This window comes from Colobus angolensis, unplaced genomic scaffold, assembly GCF_000951035.1.
Source record: "Colobus angolensis palliatus isolate OR3802 unplaced genomic scaffold, Cang.pa_1.0 Scaffold203, whole genome shotgun sequence".
NCBI lineage: Eukaryota > Metazoa > Chordata > Mammalia > Primates > Cercopithecidae > Colobus > Colobus angolensis.
The window spans coordinates 3,760,172-3,786,645 of record NW_012115189.1 but is presented as its reverse complement, the minus strand read 5'-3'; the positions used below and the strand labels follow the sequence as shown (position 1 = coordinate 3,786,645).

Genomic DNA, 26,474 nt, shown 5'->3' with positions numbered 1-26,474 from the left:
AAATATGAAAGTTGTACAAATGGAAAATCATAGTTCTTAGTGAGATTTTCTCTTAAAACATGAGTTTTAAATTCTTACATGTAGTTCCCACATCAATTTCCAGCTCCCAACCCTACTTGCTCTGAAGACATGTCCTGTGCATGACAACCCCACCCTTACTTAGTGAACAACATACTGGAAGCATCCATTACGAGCTGAAGTAAACTCTCCAGGACAGAAGAGATGCCCTTATCTGTGGCAAAGAAAATGTCCATGGGAGCCAGGAAATTTCAGTTCTCGTCTGGGCTGTGGCATGCCCTATTTGAACAAGTCACTTTCCTTCTGTGACTTCATTTCCTCTCAAGGGAAACCATATATATCTTACAAGGCTCTGGGGACAAGCAACATATATGTGAAAATAATTTGGAAATGTTTTATAAAGTACAATCCCATTATTGGGATATCGCTTATTTTTTTTTAAGTACCTGAGCAGATTGAGCTCCCAGTCAATAAAACATTTGCAGATTATATCCACGATATGTCAGGTGCCAAGGAGTATGCTCTAATAAGCAGCAGCCCACAGGAAGTTCACAATCTAAGCTTACAAACCACATAGTGGAAACATGATGGTTACCAGTGTTAGGGCTCAAAAAACAATACCCCAAAAGGAAGGCCTCAGGAACAAAGCTTTTTTTCTGACCTCTTCCTGCCCTCCTATCTCTGGCCCCTCAACTCCTACCCAGAGGCTAACCACAGAAACTTGAATCTCTCTTCCCCCAAGGCAGGTCGTAGAAACCAGAACCTCCTACCCCTAAAGCCAGCCATAAAACTTAAAAATATTACTCTAACCTTCCCCTCCTCCCCTTTCTGTGTAAAAGCAGGCCATAAAGAAATTATCTGACCTAGTTGACTGTAGGTCTTAACACTCCATTCCAGAGAGGGGCCTGCCTCATACCCAGAAGGCAGGAATGCTCAGCTCAGAAGGGCCAAGAAGACCGTAGACAGACAGGCCTTGCTGGGTTTCCCATGCACTCAACATTAGATCATGCCCTTTTTGTCCAATCATGTTTCTACATGGCTGTCCACACTCCTTTGAACCTAAGCATTAAAATGGACAATTTCCCCTGAATTTTGGGGTCCTCATTCTGAAGGCTCCTGTGTGTACATGTTAAATACATTTTTATGCCTCTAATACAATTTATCTGTATTTGTATGTTGATGTTTCAATGAGCCTTTAAGGGCCAGGGGGAACTTTCCTCCTTGCCTCCTATGGGAGCAACGACTCTCACTCTGGAACTAGATGGCCAGGGTTTGAATACCAGTTTTGACACTTTCTAAGGGAAACCTAGGGCAGGTTACCTGATCATTCCTTGCCTCAGTTTCCTCATCTGTAAAATGGGGATAATAGCCATGGTGAGGTTTAAAAGATTTAATTGTTATAGAGCTCTTACAAGAGTACCTAATACTTTGCAATTGCTATCAAAATGTAAGAAATTTACAGTCAATAACATTATTCCCCTCGTTCAGCATAGATGGGGTCTACTATGTGAGTACCTTGCTAGACACTGAAAGAGTTAAAAAGTAATCAATATTTTACGTCCACTTAGATTTTTTTTTTTTTCTCTGTCGCCTAGGCTGGAGTGCAGTGGTGCCATCTCGGCTCACTGGGAGCTCCACCTCCCGGGTTCAGGCCATTCTCCTGCCTCAGCCTCCCAAGTAGCTGGGACAACAGGCACCCCCGACCATGCCCGGCTAATTTTTTGTATTTTTTAGTAGAGACGGGGTTTCACCATGTTAGCCAGGATGGTCTCAATCTCCTGGCCTCGTGATGATCCGCCCGCCTCGGCCTCCCAAAGTGCTGGGATTACAGGCGTGAGCCACTGTGCCCGGCCCACTTAGCTTTTATAACTATGGCAACATGTGCTATCACATTTAGTGCTTACGAAAACTCTGTAAGGTTTGTGAGGAAATTGAGACTCCTGACATGATTGGCCTAATCTGTGGTTCTGAGGTAGGGACAATTTTGTTGCTCAGGGGATGTCTGTCAATGTCCAGAGACATTTTTGGTTGTCAAAATCCAAGGGAAGGAAGTACTACTGGCATCTACAGCAAGAAGCCACAGATGCTGCTAAATACCCTACAATGCACAGCACAGCCCCAGCAGCACAGGATGATCTGGCCCAAAATGTCAGTGATGTTGCTGAGGATGAGCAACCCTGGTCTACATTAATAAGCCATTAATAAGCAGCAGAACAGGCGCCTATACCAAGGTCTTTGGCTTCCAAATTCAGTGCCTTTCTCCTCTGTCAAACACAGATAAATGAAAGAGAGACACTATGACCCTGGTCACAGTGATGATGCGGTGGGGAGTTCTGAGCACCCACAGAGCAGTATGAAGGAGAGTGCATAGAGAACAAGGTTCCATCAATTAGGAGGAGAGCAAATTCCATCCAGGGTACCATTCACTGGGTGGACTTCATGTTGGTGGTGGCTCCTGAGCTGAGTCCTGAATGGGCAGGTCCTTCAAGGGGCAGAGTGGATGCAAAAGGCCTTTCAGAAGGCAGTTGCAAGGAACACTATAAGCTGAGTTTCCCAACAGCAACACTGTAAGCTCAAAGATGAGGCACTGCCTTTGAAGTTCTTAGGCAAAATAATTCTCTGCCTAGGTTTCTATACCAAATTGTCACTTAAGCAAGAGGGTAGAATAAGGATTTTTAGACATGCAGACTCTCAAAAAATGTATGCCCATATTCCCTTTCTTAGGAAGATATCAAAGAACATGCAGTATCAAAGTTAGAATGACATGGGTTCCAGCAAACAGGGGATCTAATACATGGGAGAGGTGAAAGGACTTCTCAGGATGACTGCAGAACTAGAGAGCAACCCAGATCAATCAGAAGAAGGATAAATGACTCCTGAGGGGATATCCCCAGGAAGAGACGTGGGCTGATAAATATGTAATAGGTTTACTCACGGAGAATTGCACTGAGAACAGTTTCACAGTTATTGGATAGTAGATGAAACAGTTACCAGTAAGTTTAAATCAAATTAAACAAGTGAAAAAATTAGGGTAACTATCAACTCCAGGAAAAATAATAAGCTATATATTTTTTAAAATGTAATCATATATATTTTTAAAAATGTAATCATTCTCAGCTAACCAGTGAGCAGCATTTACATAGTCACAATAATTATACATCTGATTTTAAATTGTGATATTTTGGGAGGCTGAGGCAGTAGGATCGCATAAGCCCAGGAGGTTGCTCATTATTATCAGCTAGGCATGGTGGAACACATGCCTGTAGTACCAGCTACTCAGGAGGCTGAGGCAGGAGGACTGCTTGAGCCCAGGAGGTTAAGGCTGCAGTGAGCCGTGTTCGCGCCACTGCACTCCAGCACAGGCGACAAAGTAAAGTTCTGTGTCAAAACAAACAAAAAAACTGTGATATACAGTCACAACAATTTTGAGAAGAACAAAGTTGAAGAGCTCACACTTTCTGACTTCAAAACACATTAAAAGCTACAGTAATCAAAACAGTTGGTATTAGAATAAAGACATATAAACCTGTGAAATAGAATAGAAAGCATAGAAATAAACCTTCATGTATATGGTCAAATGATCTTCAGCAAAGATGCCAAGACCACTCAATGGGAAAAGGATAGTCTCCTCAATAAGTGGTCCTGGGAAAGCCGGATGCCCACACGCAAACAAATGAAGATGGACTCTTACCTTACGCTATATAAAAAATTAACTCAAAATGGAATAAAAGCCTAAACATAAGATCCAAAGCTATAAAGCTTCTACAAGGGGAAAAACTTCACGATGTTGGATCTGGCAATGTTTTCTTGGATATGACAATAAAAGCACAGGCAATAAAAGCAAAAATAGACAAATGGAACATCAAGCTTGAAAACGTCTGTGCATCAAAGAACACAATCAGCAGAGTAAAAAGACAAGCTACAAACAATGAGATACAACTGTACAGCTATTAGAACGGTCAAAATCCAGAACATTGAAACACCAAATACTGGTGACAATGTGGAGCAACAGGAAATCTCATTCATTGCTGCTGGGAATGCAGCAGTTTGGCAGTTTCTTATAAAACAAAACCCTCTTACCATGCGATCCAGCAATTGCACTCCTTGGTATCTAATGAAAAAAGTTGAAAATGTATGTCCACACAAAAAACTGCACATGAATGTTTATAGCAGCTTTACTCATAATTACCAAAATTAGGAAGCAACCAAGATGTTCTTCAGTAGGTGAATGCTTCCAAAACTGCAGTATATCCATACAATGGAAGATTTTTCAGTCCTAAAAGGAAATGAACTATCAAGCCATGAAAAGGCATGGAAGAACCTTAAATGCATATTACTAAGTGAAAGAAGCCAATATAAAAAGGCCAAATATTGTATGATTCCAACAATATGACATTCTGTAAAAGGTAAAACTATGGAGACAGTAAGAAGCCCTAGTGGTTGCCAGGGATTGGGGTGGGAGGAGGGAAGGGGATAAACAGGTGAAGCACAGAGGATCTTTAGAGCAGTAAAAATAATCTATATGATACTATACTTGTGGATGTATGTCATTATACATTTTTCCAAATCCATAGAATGTATAAGAATGAGCCGTAATGTAAACTATGGACTTTGGGTGATAATGATGTGTCAGTATAGGCTCATCAGTTGTAACAAATGTATCACTCTGGAGGGGGATGTTGATAATGGGGTAGGTTAAACATGTTTAGGGGCGGGAGCCATATGGGAAATCTCTGGACCTTCCTCTCAATTTTGTTGTAAATCTGAAACAGCTCTAAAAAAGTACTTCTAAAGGTAACCATAGAATGAGAAAAAATGTTGCAAATCAAATATATGATAAAGGATTAATATCTAGAATATATTAAGAACTCATATTTATATCTTAAAAGATATATAAGATATAAATATGAGTTCTTAATATATTCTAGATATTAATCCATATAAGATATATATAATATATATCTTTATATATATTAAAATAATATATTAAGAACTCAACACCAAAAAAATCAAATAACCAGATTAAACAATAGGCAAAGGACTTGAATAGACATTTCTCCAAAGATGATATACAAATGGCAAACAAGCACATAAAAAGACGTTTAACATCACTAATAATCAGAGACATGCAAATCAAAACCACAGCGAGATATCACCTCACACCCATTAGGAAGGTCAGTAATAACAGTAGCATTTTGGGAGGCCAAGCAGGGTGGATGACGAGGTCAGGAGATTGAGACCATCCTGGCTAACATTGTAAAACCTCGTCTCTACTAAAAACACAAAAAAATTAGCCGGGCATTGTGGCTGGCGCCTGTAATCCCAGCTACTCAGGAGGCTGAGGCAGGAGAAATGGCATGAACCCGGGAGGCTGAGCTTGCAGTGAGCCAAGATCACACGGCTGCACTCCAGCCTGGGCAACAGAGCGAGACTCTGTCTCAAACAAACAAACAAAAAACACAGAAGTATTGGTAAGGATGTGAAAAAGTGGGAACCCTTGTGCACCGTTGGTAGCATTGTAAAATGGTGCAACAGCCATGGAAAACAGTATGGAAGTTACCCAAAACTTTATTTATTTATTTATTTATTTTTATTTATTTATTTATTTTTTTGAGACGGAGTCTCGCTCTGTCGCCCGGGCTGGAGTGCAGTGGCCGGATCTCAGCTCACCGCAAGCTCTGCCTCCTGGGTTTATGCCATTCTCCTGCCTCAGCCTCCCGAGTAGCTGGGACTACAGGCGCCCGCCACCTCGCCCGGCTAGTTTTTTGTATTTTAGTAGAGACGGGGTTTCACCGTGTTAGCCAGCATGGTCTCGATCTCCTGACCTCGTAATCTGCCCGTCTTGGCCTCCCAAAGTGCTGGGATTACAGGCTTGAGCCACCGCGCCCAGCCAACCCAAAACTTTAAAAGTAGAACTACCATATTTCACTTCTGATTATATAACCAAAAGATATGAAAGCAAGGACTCAAACACCCATGGACACCCATGTTCATACAGCATTATTCACAACAGGCAAAAGGCAGTAGCAACCCAAGTGCCCATCAGTGGATGAAGGGATAAACCAGATGTGGCATATACGTAAAATGGATTATTATTCAGCCTTAACAAGGAATGAAATTCTGGTACATGCTACAACACGAGTGAATCTTGAAAACACATGCTAAGTGCAATAAGCTAGTCACAAAAGGACAATATAGTATGATTCCACTTATTTGAGGTGCAGCTAACCGTCAAATTCAGAGACAGGAGGTAGAATGGTGGATGCCAGGGTGTGGGAGGAGAAAATGAGAAGTTAGTGTTTAATCGGTATAGAGCTGCAGTTGGGGAAGATGAAAAACTTCTGAAGATGGATGGTGGTGATGGTTGCATAACAATGTGAATGTACTTAATGTCACTGAACTGTACATTTAAGAATGGTTGAAGTAGTACATTTTGTATATATATTTTACCACAATAAATAAATTTTAAAAATATAAGAGAAAGGCCGAGCATGGTGGCTCCTTCATGTAATTCCAACACTTTGGGAGGCTGAAGAGGGAGGATCACTTGAGTCCAGGAGTTCGAGACCAGCCTGGGCAACATAAGGAGACCCTGCCTTAACAATTAAAAGTGTGCATGCCTGTAGTCCCAGCTACAAAGGGAGCTGAGGTAGGAGGACTGCTTGAGCCTAGGAGGTGGAGGCTACAGTGAGCCATGTTCATGCCACTGCATTCCAGCCTGGGTGACAGAGGGGAGCGTATCTTAAATAAATTACATATACACACACACACACACACACACACACACACATATACACACGAGTATAACATAAATAAAATATTAAACTTGACTTCATTAAAAAAATTAAACTGATGAATCAGGTGGTAGAACATATATATTCATTGGAAATATGGAGACTAATACCAGAAAAGAAATATCTAGGAAGTTGAAAGTTGTTTCTTCACAGCGTAAATGGGAGTGGGCTAAGAATCGCTGTTTTTATTAAAAACCTTTAGCAGTATTTGAACTAATAGTTTTAAAATTCCAATGGGCATGGGTTACTTTGATAAAGATAACCATGAAAAAGCAAATGACGTATAAAAAAAGACAGACAAGCACTGGTGAGAATGTAGAGAAACCGAAACCCTCATACATTGCTGGTGGAACGTAAAATGGTACAGGTATTCTGGAAAATAGCTTGGCAGTTTCTTATAACGTGTTAAACAGATTTGCCACACGACCTTGCAATTTCACTCCTAGGAATATACTCTAGAGAACTGAAAACATATTTCCAACACAAAAACTTGTATATAAATTTTCACAAAAGCATTATGCATAATAGCCCCAAACTGGAATCAACCACAAATGTCCATCAACTGATAAAGAGATAAACAGAATGTGGTATACGTATACAATGGATTATTACTCAGCCATGAAAAAGAATGAAGTATTGATACATGCTACAACAGAGATGAACCTTGAAAACTTTATGCTGCGAGAAGTCACAAACAAAAGACCACATACCATATGATTCTATTTATATCAAATGCCTAGAAAAGGTAAGTTTATAGAGACAAAAAGTAGATTCATAGTTGCCAGGAGCTGGGGGTGGGAATGGGGAGTGACAGCTAATGGGTATGATGATTTTTATTGGAAGCCAGGTGCGGTGGCTCATGCCTGTAATCCCAGCGCTTTGGGAGGCCGAGGCGGGTGGATCACCTGAGATCAGGAGTTCGACACCAGCCTGGCCCAACACGGTGAAACCCAATCTCTACTAGAAATACAAAAATTAGGCAGGCGTGGTGGTATGTGCCTGTAGTCCCAGCTACATGGGAGGCTGAGGCACAAGAATCACTTGAACCTGGGAGTTGGAGATTGCAGTGAGCTGAGGATTTGTGCCATTGTACTCCTGCCTGGGCAACACATGCAGAGACTGTCTCAAAATATATATATATGTTAATTGTGATGATAGAAATGTTCTAATATTTGAATGTGCTTGTATCACTCTTCTCAGGCTGCCAGAACGAGAGATTCGTTCCTCAGTTCTGGAGGCTGGGATGCGTGAGTTCAGGGTACCCGCATGGTCAGGTTCTAGTTGGGGCCCTTTTCCTAGCTTGCTGATGACCACCTTCTCACTGTGTCCTCACATAGCAGGGAGGGAGAGAGATAGCAGACCCTGGTGCCTCTTCTTACGCAGAAACTAATTTCATCACAAGGACCCCACTCTCATGACCCCATTTAAACCTAATTACTTCCCAAAGGCCCTATCTTTAAATACCATTAGGGATTAGGATTGAAAAAAACGAATTTGGGGGAGAAACAATTCAGTGCATAGCAGTGGTGGTGTAAATACACTAGAAATTATTGAATTGTACAATTAAAATAGGTGAATTTAATGTACGTACATTATATCTTAATAAAGCTGTTTATAAAATAGCAAATAATTAAGTCTATTTATAGAAGAAAAGTTGCAGACTATGCCCTAAGTGCAATAAGTAAGTTATTGTTATTGTAACAATCTGAAAAACTGACATTATTATCCCTCTTTTACAGATAAGAAACTGAGGCTCAAAGAAATTAAGCGACTTGTACAATTAGCAAACAAAGCAGAGTTAAAATCTGTGAGCATGTGCCCTAACTACAGAGTTCCACGCTTTCTCCCATTTGTGATTGTCTGGGCCCTGGAAAGTGCTATGAACAGATCACATGAGCTCTGAGTTAAGGCTCCCTTCACCCTCAGTTCCAAACAATCCAATCACCATTTATGTGCAGACCCCTGTTCACCTCCATGGGGACCTATAAGTAGCTCAAGACCTCTCTGGAGGCTGGCATAGAATGTGAAGATTGCATATAAGTAAACATGAAAATAGGAGCTGATCAATCTGCCACAGGAGGTCAGAAGTTAACAGATGACCCTCTGTGAAAATTAAACTTTGCCCCTCTTCACAGCTCTTTCTGGGGAGGTCTGGAGGGTGGGCTTCGGAGCCAGACTCTGTGAGTATAAGTTGCATTTCCACCACTCGGCAGCTGAGGGACCCTGGGCAAGTTTCCTCACCTCCAAAATGGGAATGAGAAGAGAATCTCTTCTAGAAGGCTGTAAAGTGCTTACAGCAATACTAGGATAGGGCTCAATAAGTGCTTGCTATCCAGTGTATTTAAACTCTCCATCTGGCTGCGCAGAGCCTGCCTTTTCTTGGCTTTGCTACAAAACTGCCTTTGGGCAGTATGGTTTCTCATCTTTCATAGCCTTCTCTGTTGGCGCTGGGTAAGCAATGCCCTCCAAAGCTTACCACACATCTTCACTGACCCACATGAAATCGAAGCCTATAGAGGTTGTAGCAGTCATCTGGTCCAGGCCGTCATCATACAGACGGGGACAAAGAGACTCTGCACAGGGGAGGGGCTGTGCACAAGCTGGTCCACCTCCCCGGGAGGCCCATCTAACATGATTATCGCACACTCTGTCCAGTAAGCTTTTGTGTCCCAACTTCTCCCAAGAGATCTCCTCTCCATTTGGCTAAAGAAATAGGTGAGAAAAGCCACCGTGATTTTAAGGACTGTCAAATGCTAATTACAAGTCCTCCACTTGAAAGATGGCAATAAAGCATTCTTAATAATCCTCATTCTCCCCAAACCTCCATCACTGGAAGAAAAGCCAGTTCTTTGAAAGCTGCGAACCAAACACAGCGGTTTTTCAGACAATGGTTAAGAGGTAGGCCAGTTCCCAGGGAATGGCTACAGCGTATTTTTCTCTTGTTACCTTGGTAACCGCTACCTTGGCGCCCTTGTTGATGAGCTGAACCACATTCTCTGTTTGGCCTTTGTACGCAGCTATGAGAAGGCGCTCTGAAAGTGCAGCGACTGCATCTTGCTGGCTCATGAATTAGGAAAGAAAGGTTTTCAGGGAAGCAGTAGACAAGTTCCTTCAGCTCAACACGAAGTCACTGGCCCGGCCTGGCACCCACAGGTAAAGATGTTCACAATCATCAGAAGATATCTTTATGAATATGCCATCTTCGGGACCTAGGGGTTACAAAACAAAGCTGCCATCAGGGCCACTCAACACACAAGGACAGGTCACACCTCTTCTCTCTAATTTTAAGGCATTCTGCTGCTTGCAGGTTGCAGCGGGGGGAGCTGTGGGAGGCAGGACACAACACACGGGAAGCACACTCCACAGCAAAGCCCCGGAACAGAACTGCCAAGTGGAAGGCAGCAGAATGTGCCAACCTCCCTCCCTTCTTCCCCCATCAGGGACATCCTCCAGAATAGTATGGCCAGAATTGCAAGGTTTGCTCTGTTTTTCTCCCAGGGAGTGGAGGCCTGGTATAATCCCCTAAGCACCACCTGGTTTACACACCGCCTTTGGCAGGGAACTGTACTGTGTGTGATCACCAAAGGCCCCCTGGCTGGGTTTTGTGCGTCCACCATGGCTAATGTGCCGCTTCCCTAGTGGGTCAGCGGCCTGTGGAACACACCCCACAGAGACCCTGCTGAGTGGGTTCTCTCTTTGGGGTTTTCTCCTAGCATTTACTGCAGTTCTCTCCCTTCATCCTTTTCTCACTGTAAATAGTATAGTTCCCGAGTTCTGGAACAGATGGAGAGCTGGGCACAGGCCCGGGCCGATTCCTGGTTCCAAGTGGCTGAAACAATCCACCTTAGGGACAACACAGATGCTAAACACTAACAGTGGCTCTGCCAATGCAGGGGGCTGGTCATGTTGCTTCCTTGCTAACAGGAGGAAAAGAAGTGGCACCAAACCCACCTACAGAACACTAAAGCCCTGTCGCAGAGCAGTGATCTGGAGGGTAGGAACTAGTAGCAAATTGAATTCTTCCTACCACATAGCAAAATGAATAGAATTTTAAAGACTGGGACTCCCCCCAGTATACCTGGGCTGCCATTAGACCCAACCAAAGCCATTGGTAATTATTTCAAGGGTGAAGGGTTCTTTGGGCAGAAGAAGAAATACTTAAATGTCTAATCCAGTCCTGCTAGAACAGCAAGGAAGTGAGGGCTTCTTTGTATTTTAAAAGATACTTATTAAAAATACTAGTATATACAAATGGAAAGAGAATGCTACAACAGAGATACCATCCTTCAACCCAAACCCTACCACACATCCTAACTTTGAAAGTCTGGAAGATGCAGCCATCCTTTACATTTGTTCCCAGGCACACCCAAATGTCCTTTCAGTCTCTAAAGATTAAGAAATTGGCCATGATATGGCTGGAAAGCCTTGGACCATATCCTGTTTGAACTCATTCACTGTGGCATTCAGGCAGGTTGTTTGGCCAACCACTCTGTGAGGCTGGGGTTAAATGCCCACGTATAAAACAGACACGAGAACATTTATCTCCCAGGACTGTGGCGGGTATTAAAGAGGGTATTTTATTATGCGAAAGTGTGGCCCAGATGTGAATACTATAACTTCGGAAAGAATTCTTAGCCCCTACTCTTGTGAATTATCAAACTTTCTCATCGTTCTCCATCTGTGGCTTTCTTTACCTACATTTTGAGCAGGGAAAGAGAGAGGAACCCTTGCAAACCCATCCTGCTCCTGCTCACTGGGTCATCAGAAGCACAACAAATCTGGTGAAGGGTCTGCTCTAAAGCAGCTTGGTGAGTCATGGTCTGAGATCCCTGGGATATGCCAGAAATAGAGCCAAAAAAAAAAAAAGGAATAAAGTTGAGACTCAAAACACTGAAAGAAATGGAACTGGAAATGCCTTTGAAAATTCTCATAGTCGCACTGAATGGCTACAGTCTGGGCTTTATGTTTCCCAGACCGTTACACTATTTGGAAGTGGTTTGTTTTTATAAACATAGCTGCATTGCCTCTTTTCATTCAGGTAATCTGTGGTTTGTTCAAACCAATTATACTGAACTTCTGCTCTGTTTGCCCAAATATTGCAAAATCACTCCAGGCCTAAACGGCAGGAAAATACAGAGTATTAGCCATGACTTACGAAATGATCTCCCTTCCACAATCACAGCCTTCCCCTCATCTACCCATTTGTTATCTCTAGACCTAGACCCAACGGGCCCCTTCCATTCCAGAACCTTTCTTGCAAGGGGTATTTGAATGTCTCAAGTACAACAGCCCAGTTCATACAAATATTATCATGGCTAAAATTCTACTCATTCTACTCATTCCGCTCCATGGCTTAGCCCCTGAGGGTAGAGGTTTTTTTGCTGCAACCTCAGTACAGCCCATCAGCTGAGGTCACAAGCTCCACACCAGCAGCGCTGTGCAGCCTCCTCAGCAATGGATGCAGGGGTCCAGCTGGCCCATAGTAAATTGATAGCCACTCCCCTCCCACCCTCCAGTCCCATGGAATGAATTCAGCCTCCTGGATACTGAGACTGAAGTACACTTATGCCATAGCTGCAGGCTACTGAGATAGCCTTGTTTAGATAATTATCACTCGTAAACAGCCCTTTGCAAGTACAGCCCACATTAATTTTCCTTTCTGTTTGGTTAAAGATAGAAAAATACTACAGCGGTGAGAAAACACTGGCCAAGCAGAAACACCCTTCTATTTTTTGCTTTTCAGTTACAGCTACTTAAGAATGTTCCTCACTCTCACTCCATCCCCTCCACCATAACCAAAGCACCCACAGAGCAGCCTCCAGAACAGGTCCCTCACACAGGATTTTGGATACTCCCCCTACCAGAGTCATACAGAAAACTACGTGCAAGATCAGGAACAGAACCCCAGCTTTACAATTCCTAGTCTGTTGCCAACACCATCCCTATGTGCTTGCACATCTCAACCTCATTTTCAATTTAAGCCCAGTAATCGCCTCCTTACTAGGATCTCCAGCCTTTACCTGCAGGGGCATTTACACACAGTTTGTGGGTGGGAGGGTATCAAATGAGGGTCTTCTATTTCTGCTTCTTCCTGCACTTTCAGCCTTGGGTGTGGGTGCAGGCTCAGCAGAGATACCAAGTGCAGGCCAAGCAGAGACACCACCTCTCTCCCTCCCTCATGGTCACTGTTCCTAAACCCCATATCCTTACCTCCCATCTAGAACAATGATCCCCCATCCCTTAGAGTGAGAAGACACTCTGGTTCTCATCTGATGTCCTGACCTGACAAACTGGACCAGACAGAGGTGTGTGTATTGCAGGGGTGGGGAGCAGTTTAAGAAGGGATGGGGGAACCCCTGACAGTAAATTGGGAGGGGAAGGGAATAGAGGGGTGAAACCAGTCTGGAATCAATGAGTTAAACTTCATGCCAACCTGTTGGCTACCTCGGCTATAGCAGTTCATCCCCTCCTTGTATCTGAGCCTCCTCTTACAGGTAGATCAGCTATCATTCAAGATACCTCCCACTGCTGGCAGTGAGAAATGTATTCTGCCCCAAGCCTATCAATTACATCCCTCTTTGTCACGATGATCATTTTTCACAGCATTCTGAAGGAAAACCTTAAACGCAAACATGCTGCCCATTCCTTAAGCCAAAAGGAAATAAACACATGAGCATAAGTATGCAATGCATATCCTGAATCTAGATAGCGATTAAGCTTCCTAAGATTTCCCTCCTTCCTCCCAGCCCACTGCCCCATTTTTGTTGCTCTGTAATTTGCTAATTCTTTTGTCTGTCATCACAAATACCAGAGGGTCACACAGCTGCTTGTCTGTGATGCAATCAGTTTTCTTTTTACAGAAAAAGGTCTATAAGGTTCGCTTTTGCTGTTTTCTTGGGGCTTTACAACAAATTCTCCTACACTTTGGAGAATTTGCCAATATCCTAAAGCCACTACATCTGTCTCCCGACAGGCAAAATATTACAGAAGAGATCTGCAAATAAAAGTCCCAGTCAGGCAGTATGTACAACCCACCCAGAGATGGCCCACAGGCACCCAGGAATCGGTGGCTATGGAGTGCCATCAGCTATAACAGCTAGCTTTGCTCCTACTGCTCCAAACCTTGTGTTGAAGAGATGGTACTCACATCCGAGGGGCTGTCCTCTCTGTTCTACATCGTGTTCAGTTTCTGGATAACTGTGGTCAATTCTTTCCTGGAGAGATCATTAGCTTCCTAGGGCTGTCACTCCCAGCAAATCTGCAGTGATTTACGTTATAATGCTTGCTGCCTTTTCCCTTTAGCCTCCTCTGCCGATGCTGGCCAAATCACATCTAAAAGCTTATTAAGACATCCATTCAGCTTGCAATGTTTTGTGGCTTGCTAGTCTGCTCGTCACAGCTTCTGAAAGTCTTGTGTCTGCAGATTTTGACGGACTGCTCCCTCCTGCCAGCAGAGGACCTGTAACACTGCCCTGATTGAAGTCAGGGAACAATTCACAGATCAGACGAACATTTCTGAATGACGCTTAGATGACAGAGAAACGAAGTTTGCATTATTTCAGCAGTAATGCAAGAAAAGATGAGCATTCGTGTTGTAAGGAAGGGAGGGATGCAGAAAGGGTTGAAATCTGTAACAAACTGCCTCCAAGAAAACAGGAAAATGCTTGCTTTGTGGGAGCAGCGGAGCCCAGACACTCCACCCTCCTCGGCAGAGAGTTCCAGCACAGTGACTGCAGCAGCACAGGAGACAAGGGTCTGGCTGAGCAGCTGTTCCCAATGTTTGTCTCACAAATGCTCCTCTGAACAGTCTCTGTAGGGAAGGGGGAAGGGAGTAAATAGGGAGCAGAGCCCCTTCAGAAGCTGTTCCGAGTGCTGTCGACTGCCCTAAACTCGCAATCGTGTGCTCCAGCCCACTTGTTGAAACAACAGAAATCCAACACCCACCTGGAGACATCACAGAAAGGAGAGGACTTTCCTTTTGACTTGAGCCAATATCCCCACATTTTCCTCTCTGTCTCTAAAGATAGAATTGTTGGTCTCAGAGACGGGAAAATTACTCTACTCTGTCAGCACAAACCCTCTTACCACCCGTCGTCCTAAAGCCTTACCCTATTTCCCCAAGGGTAATGGGGCAATGGAATGGACTACAATTCTGCTTTGGTCGTCATTTGGCTTACACCAAGGGCAGGAGAACAGCTGGAGACTCTGACAGGTGCATTGTAAAGAGGCTGAATCCCACTGGGGAAACAAACTGCCAGCAGAATAACACAAGCTAAAAGAAAAAGTACACAACCCTCATACTAGTTTATCCAAAAGCAATCACTACTGGGTTACTGTGATCATCACTGAGGGACAAGTGAGGCTGCAACAGAGAGGAATGTGACTCAATCCCTATTTTAAAGAAACTCATCATCTGACCACTGAAAAGCCATGATCAGGGCCCAAAAGCCCAGTTGCCAGAAGATAAGGGTAAACTGAGTGGGAAAGAAGAATAAAGCAAAGAGTGGTTCATTTTCTTACAGCTTCCAGGACACTTCCTCCTTCTGAGAAGATCTATTCGCACAGGTAGGGTCCCTAACACAGCACTACCCATGAGAACACTCAGCACTGACTGATCACGGAACCTGGTGCCCACCAGGACAATTTGCAAAAGAAGGGAAATGACAGGGTGGATATGCTCTGCTTTAGCAAGTCCATGACTCATTATATACACCCCACTGTCACAAAAAAACATGTATGTTTATTTCTTGAGCCATTTAAAGCACAATAACTCTCTTCTTCTAACTCTGACAGTCACTGAATCTTTTGAAATAACCACCTCTGCAGGAGGCATAGGGGCTATTGCAGTGAAAGCTGAGTGACATCTGAATATTATTCAGGAAACCCGTGACATACCCTACCAAGAAAAGCTGCTTACAGATGTAAAATTCACATAGGAGGAATAAGCACACATCACTGAATAAAGATGTGACTGACAGAGGCTTGGGAGGTAGAGACCTCCCCTTTTTATATATATCAATAACTTATTGACTGACTAGCACTGCTAGACCACCAGAGCCTCCAGGTCAGGGCTGGGCACTCCCATCACTTAGCAAATGACCACGCACATGCTCAAAGTTCAGACCAAGTGTTATCTCTGCTAAGCCTTCTGCCGTCCCTGCCTTTCCCTAGACAAGATGATCATTCCCTCATGTGTGCACCTACAGTTTTCTTTTTCTTTTTTTTTTTGAGAAAGTATCGCTCTTTTCCCCCAGCCTGGAGTGCAATGGTGCGATCTCGGCTCACTGCAACCTCTGCCTCCCAGGTTCAAGCGATTCTCCTGCCTCAGCTTCCCAAGTAGCTGGGATTACAGGCGTGAACCACCGTGCCTGGCCAGCACCTACAGTTTTCTATAAGCTTCTGCTATGAACTGAATTGTGTCCCCCTAGTTCATATGTCGAAGCCCAAAGCCCCATTGTGACTGTATTTGGAAATAGGAGATAATTAAGGTGAATTTGATCATAAAGGTGGGACCCTGATCTGATAGAATTAGTGCACTCATGCTTGTGCATGTACTCTAGTGTGCACACAACGAAGAACAGCCATGTGAGGACAAAACAGCCCATCTGCAAGCCAAGAAGACAGCCATCACCAGAAACTGAACCCTGTTGGACTTTGATCTGGGACGTCTAGCCAGAAGAACTGGAAAGTAGAACTGGAAGAAAATAAATTTCTGTTGTTTAATCCACCCAGTATGTGGTATTTTATTATGGTGGCTCAAACAGACTAAGACACAGCATAATTGCTGTTATTGGCTCAAGGTTGGTCTCCCTGGTTATATTAACTCCTTGTGGCAGGAACTCCATTTTGGTCATCTTGTATCCCCAGAGCCTATCATGGTGCTGGGAACACAGTTGGCCTTTAATGTCCATTTAATGAATGACAGAAAAACCAATAACCAATTTATTTTTGGTTATCAATTGGTCTTCAGGAGCCTGTGATCCCATAAGAAATATATGAGGTACTCACCTAGTCAACTAATCTCTTTCCTTTCCAAATACATGAGGCAGGCTATGGCTCCAGACTGTCCAAGAGATAACAGATAGGGAATGTAGTCATTCTCCTCTCTCCCTTCCCCCTCAAAATAGAGGACTACAGTTTCTGGGGCCAGATAAATTACGACTTTAGAGGCATCCCTTATTCAGTGACACAGGTCTGTCAGCAGCAAAGCACTGGACAGCACCACAGCCACTCTGGGAATTTCTTCTCATCACCCTCAACCCCTGTTAGGTAAAGACCCAAATGCTAAAGACAAATCAAAATAATTAACGCAGCATCACAATAAAACCAGTTCTATGTACTCAAATCTCAACTTCTACCCACTCCTTAAATCTGCTCTGATCTGGCTTTTCTGTCCCCAGTTTTTCCACCGAAAGCATTTTTGTCATGTATTTTGTGGTGTACCAAGCATATGTTGAAGAAATAGGCACAAGGGGCTCAAGCCTGTAATCCCAGCACTTTGGGAGGCCGAGACGGGCGGATCACGAGGTCAGGAGATCGAGACCATCCTGGTTAACACGGTGAAACCCCATCTCTACTAAAAAAATACAAACAAACTAGCCGGGCGAGGTGGCGGGCGCCTGTAGTCCCAGCTACTCGGGAGGCTGAGGCAGGAGAACAGCGTAAACCCGGGAGGCGGAGCTGAGATCCGGCCACTGCACTCCGGCCACTGCACTCATCTCAGTGAGCTGAGATCCGGCCACTGCACTCCAGCCTGGGCGACAGAGCGAGACTCCGTCTCAACAAAAAAAAAAAAAAGAAAGAAAGAAATAGGCACAAGGAACTGTGGAAACTGGGAGAGGGATCATTCTTGCTTGCTGTGCTGGGGTGAAAGGAGGTCAGGAAAGTTTTCACAGAGAAGGTAGTGTGTTAGAGGAGGTAGGATCTGGTTAGGTTAGAAGGGGAGAAGACAGAGGCAGAAGAAACAGCAAGAGCAAAAAGGCAGAGTGGTCTGAAAGTATGTGTCATGAGTAGCAAAGAAAGGCAACGAGACAACTGCAGCTGGAGCTTGTAACACACAGCAAAGACCAGCGATGGTGTTGGAAAATGAGGTGGCAGTCAGGCAGTGAAAAATTTTCACATCACACCAAATTATTTGAACTTATCTTGCACTTGTGATGGAGAGCCCTAGGAGTTGGTCAGAAGAGTGGCTAGTCATATTTTTGCTCTATTTGTAACACAAGCATGCAGAATTAATTATAATTATGGTTTTATGCTATACTCTCAAGATTGTATATGCATGGCTTTCTCTTTCTTCCTGCCCTGTTTCCTCCTTCATTTATTTCTTCTATTCCATCCTTTCCTCTCCTTTTTATCTTCATTGATAGACTATGTTTTAGAGCAATTTTAAGTTTACAGAAAAACTGGGCAGAAAGTTCAGAGTTCTCATATAGCCCTTTGCCCACCCCCATCCCTACAGCTTTCCCTTTTAATAACATCTTGTATCAGTGTGATACGTTTGTTAAAACTGATGAGTCAATATTGATACCGTATTAGTAACTAGAGTCTGTGGTTTGCATTAGGGTTATTCTGTGTTCTACAGTTACATGGGTTTTGACAAATGCAAAATACCATGCATCTGCCATTAAAGTACCACAAAGAGTAGTTTCACTGCCCTAAAACTCCCCTGTGCTCTGCCTATTCATCCCTCTCTTGCCCCAAAGCTCCCAGCAACCACCGATCTTTTTACTCTCTCCAGAGTTTTGCTTTTTCTGTAATTCCATGTGGCTGGAATCCTACAGTGTGTAGCCTTTTCAGAATGGCTTATTTCCCCTAGTAATATGCATTTAAGGTTCCTCCTTGCCTTTTCATGGCTCATTTCTTTCTGGTGCTGAATAATATTCCATGTATACCATAATATTCCATTGTACCACAATTTGCTTTTCCATTCATCTATTGAAGGACACTTTGGTTGCTTCCAAGTTTCAGCAATTACAAATAAAAATGCTATAAACATTCATGTGCAGGTTTGTGTGGACATAAGTTCTATCTCATTTGCATAAATACCAAGGAGTACAATTGCTGGGTAATACGGCAGCACAGCATTTAGCTTTGTAAGAAATGTCTATACTGTCTTCTAACACAGCAGTCCTCAAACTTTTTGGCACCAAAGGCCAGTTTCATGGAAGACAGTTTTTCCACGAACCCAGCGAGTGGGGAAGGATGGTTTCAGGATGATCCAATCACATTACATTTATGGTACAATTTATTTATATTATTACATTGTAATATGTGATGAAATTATATAACTCACCATAATGTAGAATGAGTGGGAGCCCTGAGCTTGTTTTCCTGCAACTAGATAGTTCCATATGGGGGTGATAGGAGACAGTGACAGATCATCAGGCATTAGATTTTCATAAGGAGTGTGTGACCTAGATCCCTTGCATGTGCAGTTCACAGTAGGATTCACACTCCTATAAGAATCTAACGCTGCCGCTGATCTGACAGGAGGTGGAGCTCAGGCAGTAATGCAAGTGATCCGGAGCAGCTATAAATACAGATGAAGCTTCACCAGCTTGCCTGTTGCTCACCTCCTGCTGTGCAGCAAGGTTCCTAACAGGCCACAGACCAGTACTGGTCCATGGTCTGGGGGTTAGGGACCCCTGTTCTAACATGTCTGTAACATGTTGCACTCCCACTGGCTGGTTTTACATTGACGTAATTGCCAAATGCAATATTAACTTTTTGATTTTTCCTTTACATTATTTCTCTGTTGCATTGGGCCCTGCTACCACCTCTCCCTCAAAATTCCCCCTCCTTGGTTCCTGTGAGCCATTCTCTCCTCATTCTCCTAACCATCACTTGGATGATTCCTTTCTTCCACTGAATGCTTCTTTCACTGATATGTTATATGTTGCAGGTCCTTGAGGTTTTTGGGCATCTTCTCTGCTCATTTTATTCTCTAGATCTCAGTGCTCCCCCTCCCTGCTGCTCACATGCTCCTCTGCTGCCTAGATACAGATTCTTCCAAGTCTACTTCTTTACCCTCAATCACGTTCTCTGAAGCTCTATATTTAAACACCCAACCACCTACCAGACATCTTCCTTGGATGTCCCCTATCAATGTATTCACAACCAAATCACCATCCTTCCTCCCAAACCTGTTCCTTTTCCTGTGTCCTCACCTTGATGAGGGGCTCCATCTTTGATCTAGCTACCCATTTCCCTGATCTGGAACATTCCTCCCATTTTTCTTCTTCCCCCTTCCCCCATCCCTCATTCACTAAACCACCAAATCATCCTGATTTGAGACAGTAAGGCATAGAGACTAAAAATATAAGCTTTGAAGTCAGACTGCTTGGACTCAAATCCCAGCTCTGCCACTTACTTTGGGCAAATTTCTTAATGACTCTGAGTCTGTTTCTGCATGTGTAAAACAGAAAGGGTAACAGTTCCTACCTCATTAAGCTGTTGCAAAGATTGAATGAGATAATGCACATTTTATTCAATGCCCGGCACATAGAAAGTGCTCAGATAACATAAGCATGGTTACATGGTTACTGTTTAGATGTTCCTTGATCTGTTCCACCTTCTCTAGTTGTACTGCCACTGCCTTAAGTTGTCATCATTTCTTACCTGGGTTATTGCAACGGTCTCTAACTGAATGTTGGAAATGTTTCTTGAAATTCTGTTTGTGATTATCTAAACTTAGAAATTGGGACAAGAGGTAAAGCAGGTTTCAGCTTATATATGGAAATCTGCTTCTGCAGATGGGTTTTCACTTAGGGAAAAACAGAAGCCAAAGCCAGACTAATATTCAGGATTCAGATAGTCAGTCTGCTTTGTCTCAAAATAGGTCCTCAATAAAAGATAACTTTAAACAAGTCAGCACAACCTGGTCAGCTAGTTCTTGGGATTTCTTAAACTTGACTCCCAGGAAAAGACAGAACCATTGAGCCCATGGTGGTTAAATTCTCTGTGCTCTCTCTGGATCTTAGAGGGCAATGAGGCAATGAGAGGCAAGTTCCTGCTTTCTGATGTGTCAGTGTTAGAAGAAAGGGATAATGAGAACCTAGCCCTTCCTCTTCAGTTTATTTCAAGATGGCAAAGGTTGAGAACAGACAGCTGAGCTGCAATGCAGTAGGAGCCACTGCCACCGTGCCCACTTGCCAGGGAGCAGATTGCTGGCGGTGGTTGCTAGGTCTATGGTGCCTTTATCTATGGACTGCTCTTCCTCTGTGCTTCTTGTCAGAGTGTTTTATGTAAACAGACCATACAGGGGGCTAGTGGGACTGCTAATTATGGGCTGAATTTGCATGTAAAAGCCATTCTGCCATGTTACTCTCCTTGCCTCAAGTCCTGCCCTCTCGTCCCCCACCTTGACTTATGTGATCCCTGATGTTACAGTGCTCTTTTCACAACACAAATGTGATTGTGTTTCTCCTCTGCCTGTAACCCTCAGTGACACACATTCCCCCAGTACAAAGTCCAGCAATATACAAATCCATGCATAGTCTCGTCCCAGTCTGTTTCCAACCACCTTTTCTTCTGATACCTCGCCCCGCTGCATTCTGCACCCTAACTTGGCCAAAAGGTACTTAGAGCACCTTGAAAGTCCAACCATGTCATTTTTGCTTAGAATTCTCTTTAGACTTGTCTAAACTCCTTCTTAGCCTTCAAAGATACCTGATTCAAAGATGTCCTCCTCTTAAAGATTCTCCTAATACTCTTCCAACCTCCAAGGTCCCAAGGGTCAAATCCCCTGCCCTGATTTCAAATCCCAGGTCTGCTACTGATTTTGAGCAAGTTTCTTAATGACTATAAGCCCACTTACTTATGTATAAAACAGGAGTAACTACAGTTTTTACCCACTGGGTTGTTGCAAAAATTGAATGAGGCCAGCACAAAATAATGTATTTTTAAAATCTCACTGTAATACTTACCAAACTGGACTGCAATTGTGTGATGTCAATACTGTTGGCCTCTCTTCTTACATTCTGAGTAAAAAGGCTTCCCATGTGCCTCTCCTTCTAAGGAGACTGTCCTAACCAGAGAAGTTCCTGGGCTTTAGGATGTAGACTTAGAGGACAAGTGGGAGAGATGAGAGAGAAGAAGGCCGACTTGTCAAGGGAGGCTAAGCCCATCTATGTAACAAAGTACTGAGGCGGGGGAGGGGGGAGAAAGGGGGGAGGGAGGAGAGGATGGAGAAAAAGGGGAGAGGGAGAAATGAATGTGCCATGTAGAATGGGGGAATGTGAGAGAATTAGGAGAGAAAACCAGGATATGAACATTGTACTATGGGGTTATATATTGGGTTTCCTTTACTTTTGAGAATAAGAAATGATTAAAATTCTTTTACAAGCCAATTTTGGTCTTCGGATTGTGCTTCTTTGAATATCTTCTTACAAATACTGGACCATGAGAGACTGAAATTCTCTCAGGTTACTCTTGTGTACAATGTCTTTCCTCTCAGACTCTGAGCTTCTCCAGCACAGCGGCTGTGTCTCATTCCACTATGTAAGTTCAATGCAATCACACAGCCTGTCACATGAACAATACGTGGCATGGAAACAATACATGCTTATTGAATAAATAAACACATCTATATTCACCCAACTGCATTACAGACTCTTAGAGAGCAAGTACCTTCTCTTATTTTTCCATGTTTCCAGATAAACTAATAGAATTCTATAGTGAACTGAATGGTGGGCCCCAAAAGATATGTCCATGTCTTAGTTCCCAGAATCTACATTAATTTATTAATTTATATAACAAAAAAAGAGATGTGATTAAGTTAATCCATGGATGTTCTGGATTAGCTGGGTGGGTAGTCACATGTGTCCTTCATAAGAGAGGCAGAGTTTTGAGACAGAAGAAAAAGAGGCCATGTGACCACAGAGGCAGAGACTGCAGTGATATGGCCACAAGCCAAGGAACCCTGGAGCTACCAGAGAATGGAGGATACAAGGGAAGAGTCTCCTCCAGAGGCAGTGCGACCTCACCAACACCAACAGCTTGATTTCAGACTCTGCCCTCCAGACCTGTGAGAGCGTAAGTGTCTGTTGTTTCCAGCCATGTCGTTTGTAGTGGTTTGCTACCGCGGTCAAAGGAAATAGGAACGCCTTCTACATAACGGATGCTCAATAACTCTTCACCAATTGTCTCAGCCACTGAAAATCACAGGCTGTGCTGCCTTTTTAAAGTCACTAATACACCCCCATCTTTAGGGCCAAGAATCAGAGCTCCAACATGTCACTTCAACACCTGTAAATACTTTGTAACCTAATGGTCCCTTGCTGCTGTTTGAGGGATGGTCAGGTTCCAAGGGCTAAGAATAGTCCTACTGGCTACATATCCTTCATAAAATTTCATACACTTTATATGTACTTCTACATATTAACCATCCATCACTCATTCCTTTGTGAGGGAGAAAGTAAGCTGGGGAAGCACCTGATATGGGCATGATGCCAGCAGGAGAAGTGGGTCCTGCTGATGAGGGCGAGAGGCAGCCTGGCGGGGGTCTCTCCAGCTGCCAGCTGAGGCAGGCTGAGTCCTCAGGAGTCTCCCACAGGAAACACCACTGAACTGAAATGAGCGTGTCAGCCTGCCACTTTCCAATTCTTCACCATAAGCTTGAAAAAACCAGGAAGCTGCTCTGCTAGCAAGGAATTAAATATCTGACTCTAATCCTGCAAACACAGTCCCAAATATGGCAAAGGGAAGCCTGGGATAAACATGAGTATCTACTCAGAAGTAAACACCAACTGTGATTTACTACTCTAATTTGGTTTCCAACAGTATTTCTTCTATGCTGTCCCACAGAGGACAGAGGCCTTCTCCCAGGGCTGGAGGACACCTGCAAGTCAGTGAGCCCACAATCCTCAGGCACATGCTCAACCTCTCCCAGCAACACATACTTGCTTCTGCTATCAGTCAGTTGTGTGATCCTCCTCCAGAAATGGTGTTTCTAACTCTTCTGGGCCTGGTTTTCATTCCAGAAGTCCCATTTTATTCAATCATTCTGCCACTGAGGCATTTCTTGAAAGGACATCCATCTGATGCTAGAAATTCCAGATACTATGACACGCTGCTCTTCCCTCTCATCCCCCACTCTCCCTAACCCACATGACCTTCTCTCACAGCTCTCTGCAGCTATCAACACGCATGTCCAGGTTAGGTGTGATTTTATGCTGATAATGTTTACCACCTGTGAGAGGTGATATCATGATCTGGAAATACCTGTACTGCATGGACTGTCCACACCACTATCCACAAAAGACTCTGCTAGGTCCCCTTCTCAATTTTCTTCCAAGGTCAGCTGAGGCAGGAGTGGGGAGAAGCAAGGGAAGGAGAGGATCTATTTAAACAGTCTACCCATAGAATGTGCTTCATGGCCCTAGGCAGGTTATATGACTAACTTCCTTGGGCCTTAATGTCCTCATCTACAAAAATGGGGAAAATAATGATAGCTGCTGACTCCACAGGGTAGCTAGGAGGATACGCTAGGGAGCTACTCCCAAGGAGTAGATAAGCACGGCACTTGGCACAGAAAAAGCACTCAGTAAATATTAGCGTGTATGTATGCCTCTGTAAAGTCGACAAGAAGCTGAATTCTCCAATTAGATTTCCAAGCCCTTCCCAACATCTACTCCTTCTTCTGTCTCTTTTTTTTTTTTTTTTTTTTTGAGATGGAGTCTCGCTCTGTGGCCCAGGCTGGAGTGCAGTGGTGCCATCTCGGCTCACTGCAAGCTCCGCCTCCCGGGTTTACGCCATTCTCCTGCCTCAGCCTCCCGAGTAGCTGGGACTACAGGCGCCCGCCACCTCGCCCGGCTAGTTTTTTGTATTTTTTTAGTAGAGATGGGGTTTCACCATGTTAGCCAGGATGGTCTTGATCTCCTGACCTCGTGATCCGCCCGTCTCGGCCTCCCAAAGTGCTGGGATTACAGGCTCGAGCCACCGCGCCCGGCCTCTTCTGTCTCTTAAATCTTCACCTCTTCTTCATAGTTCCCAAGGGCTGCCCAAATCCTCATTTGGTCTCTGGGCCTTACTCAGCACGCAGCATGACACAGCATTTGGCTTCAGCACTGAGCTTTGCTGGGATCAAGTGTCCCTGCAGGTAAGGGGGACTAGGAGGACTTCAGGTACAGCTGGCCATCGGGGAGGCCCCGAGGGTCCTCTCCTACACTCATGTCATCACACACAATGATTAACCACATGCATGCGCAGTCCACCGCAAGAAGAGGCACTCTGACCTGGTGGACTCTGACCCCCAAGGAAGGTAATGCTCCAGTTAGGTGGAGGACATGCTTTGCAAGAATATCCTGTCTGAAGTCAACTTATCTTCAGTCAGCATCTCCCTAACTCTAGTTATATCCGATTATTTCCTAGCTAAGGCTTTCTTCCAAATTGGATATTGTCCATATTTTAAGTTTCAGCCACAGATTAGCTATGAGCAAATTTGGTCCACTACATTCTTTAACCAATAATTATGTCACATGACAAACATACTAAATTGTCAACACTATCCATTATTATGAATTATTTAAAATCAAAATTCTGCCGTATCTTTATAAGAAAAGGTTCCTAATGTGAAGGCCACAGGAACAGAAATGAAACCCACCTTGAATTGTGTTTTTAATGCCCAGAATCAGCCCCAAAGATATTTATTCCTGAGAGTTTTAAAGAGTCTTAAAATAAACATCTCTCTCAGGATAGTCTCATTATTATCATAGGCAAATTATTTCTACAACAAAAATATAATTAGCTGAGATTCAGCAGTCTTCAGGAGGCAGGATCCAAAATAACCTGAGAAATTACAAAGCTTAAGATCCTTCTGTGAATAGTTCCAGGTTAACCCTGTGCCCCTTCCCCTATGATCTCATAGCAAAAGGCTTGGTCTTCTCTCCATAATCTGCATTTGCTATGGTAGATGGTGGAGCTTTCTCTCTTGGGCTTGCCTCTTCCCTGATCTCAGGCGCCTGGGACCCAGTCTTTGGGGAGTACTTTGCAGGGAAAATCCACAGACCTTCTCCTGGGAGGACATTCCAGTCCTGACAACCCTTTTCCTGGGGGATCTCCCAAAGCCCTGGGTGAGGACAGTTCCGCACATTGCCCAACCTCAGGCAGATCGCCTCTTTGATGATAATTTATATCTAGTCCAATGTCAAAACAAAGAGCATGGTGGGAAGGGGGTGACAGAAAAAAGGCAGGAAGAGCTGGGGGTAGGAGAGGAGAAGCAAAGAAGGAAGGACAACATGAAAAGACAGTGAGCATGAGGAAAAGACGCAGCTACTGACGACGGGTGGGGGCTCTAACTCAGTCCCTCCCATCCCTGAGGCATTCTCAAATCCCAACCCTTTCCTAACAGGAAGACTTCCTCCCAGCCCAGGCTCTGTTCTTCAGATATTTGCTGAATTAACAAAGGGATTCTCTCTGATTGAATTTATCACATTTCCATAGTCTGTATCATGTTTAAGATTTATTTTAGAACTAGAGATAGGGAAAATATGAAACCAATTATTTATATGTATGTGTGCATACATATACTTTCATTCTTTTAATTTTTGTTGTTTTTTGTTTTATTTTTTGTCTCTGTCGCCCAGGCTGGAGTGCAGTAGTGAGATCTTTGCTCACTGCAGCCTCTGCCTCCCAAGTTCAAGTGATTCTCCTGCCTCAGCCTCC

The 26,474-nt window shown here is 43.8% G+C and overlaps 1 protein-coding gene across 2 annotated transcripts in view; it reads right to left on the bottom strand.

The window, feature by feature from the left end:
* The window catches only part of ANKRD6 (ankyrin repeat domain 6), a 133,041-nt gene that overhangs the window by 58,629 nt on the left and 47,938 nt on the right, over nucleotides 1-26,474 (bottom strand). The window contains exons 1-2 of one of the 2 annotated variants that reach the window (XM_011941930.1): nucleotides 13,960-14,568; nucleotides 9,759-10,021 (exon numbers count right to left, since the gene is read on the bottom strand). In XM_011941930.1, coding sequence (XP_011797320.1) covers nucleotides 9,759-9,878 — 120 coding nt within the window. In that variant the 5' untranslated portion in view covers nucleotides 9,879-10,021; nucleotides 13,960-14,568. Of the gene's footprint in view, nucleotides 1-9,758; nucleotides 10,022-13,959; nucleotides 14,569-26,474 lie in introns of those variants that run through there. The other variant, XM_011941932.1, reaches the window with a different exon arrangement.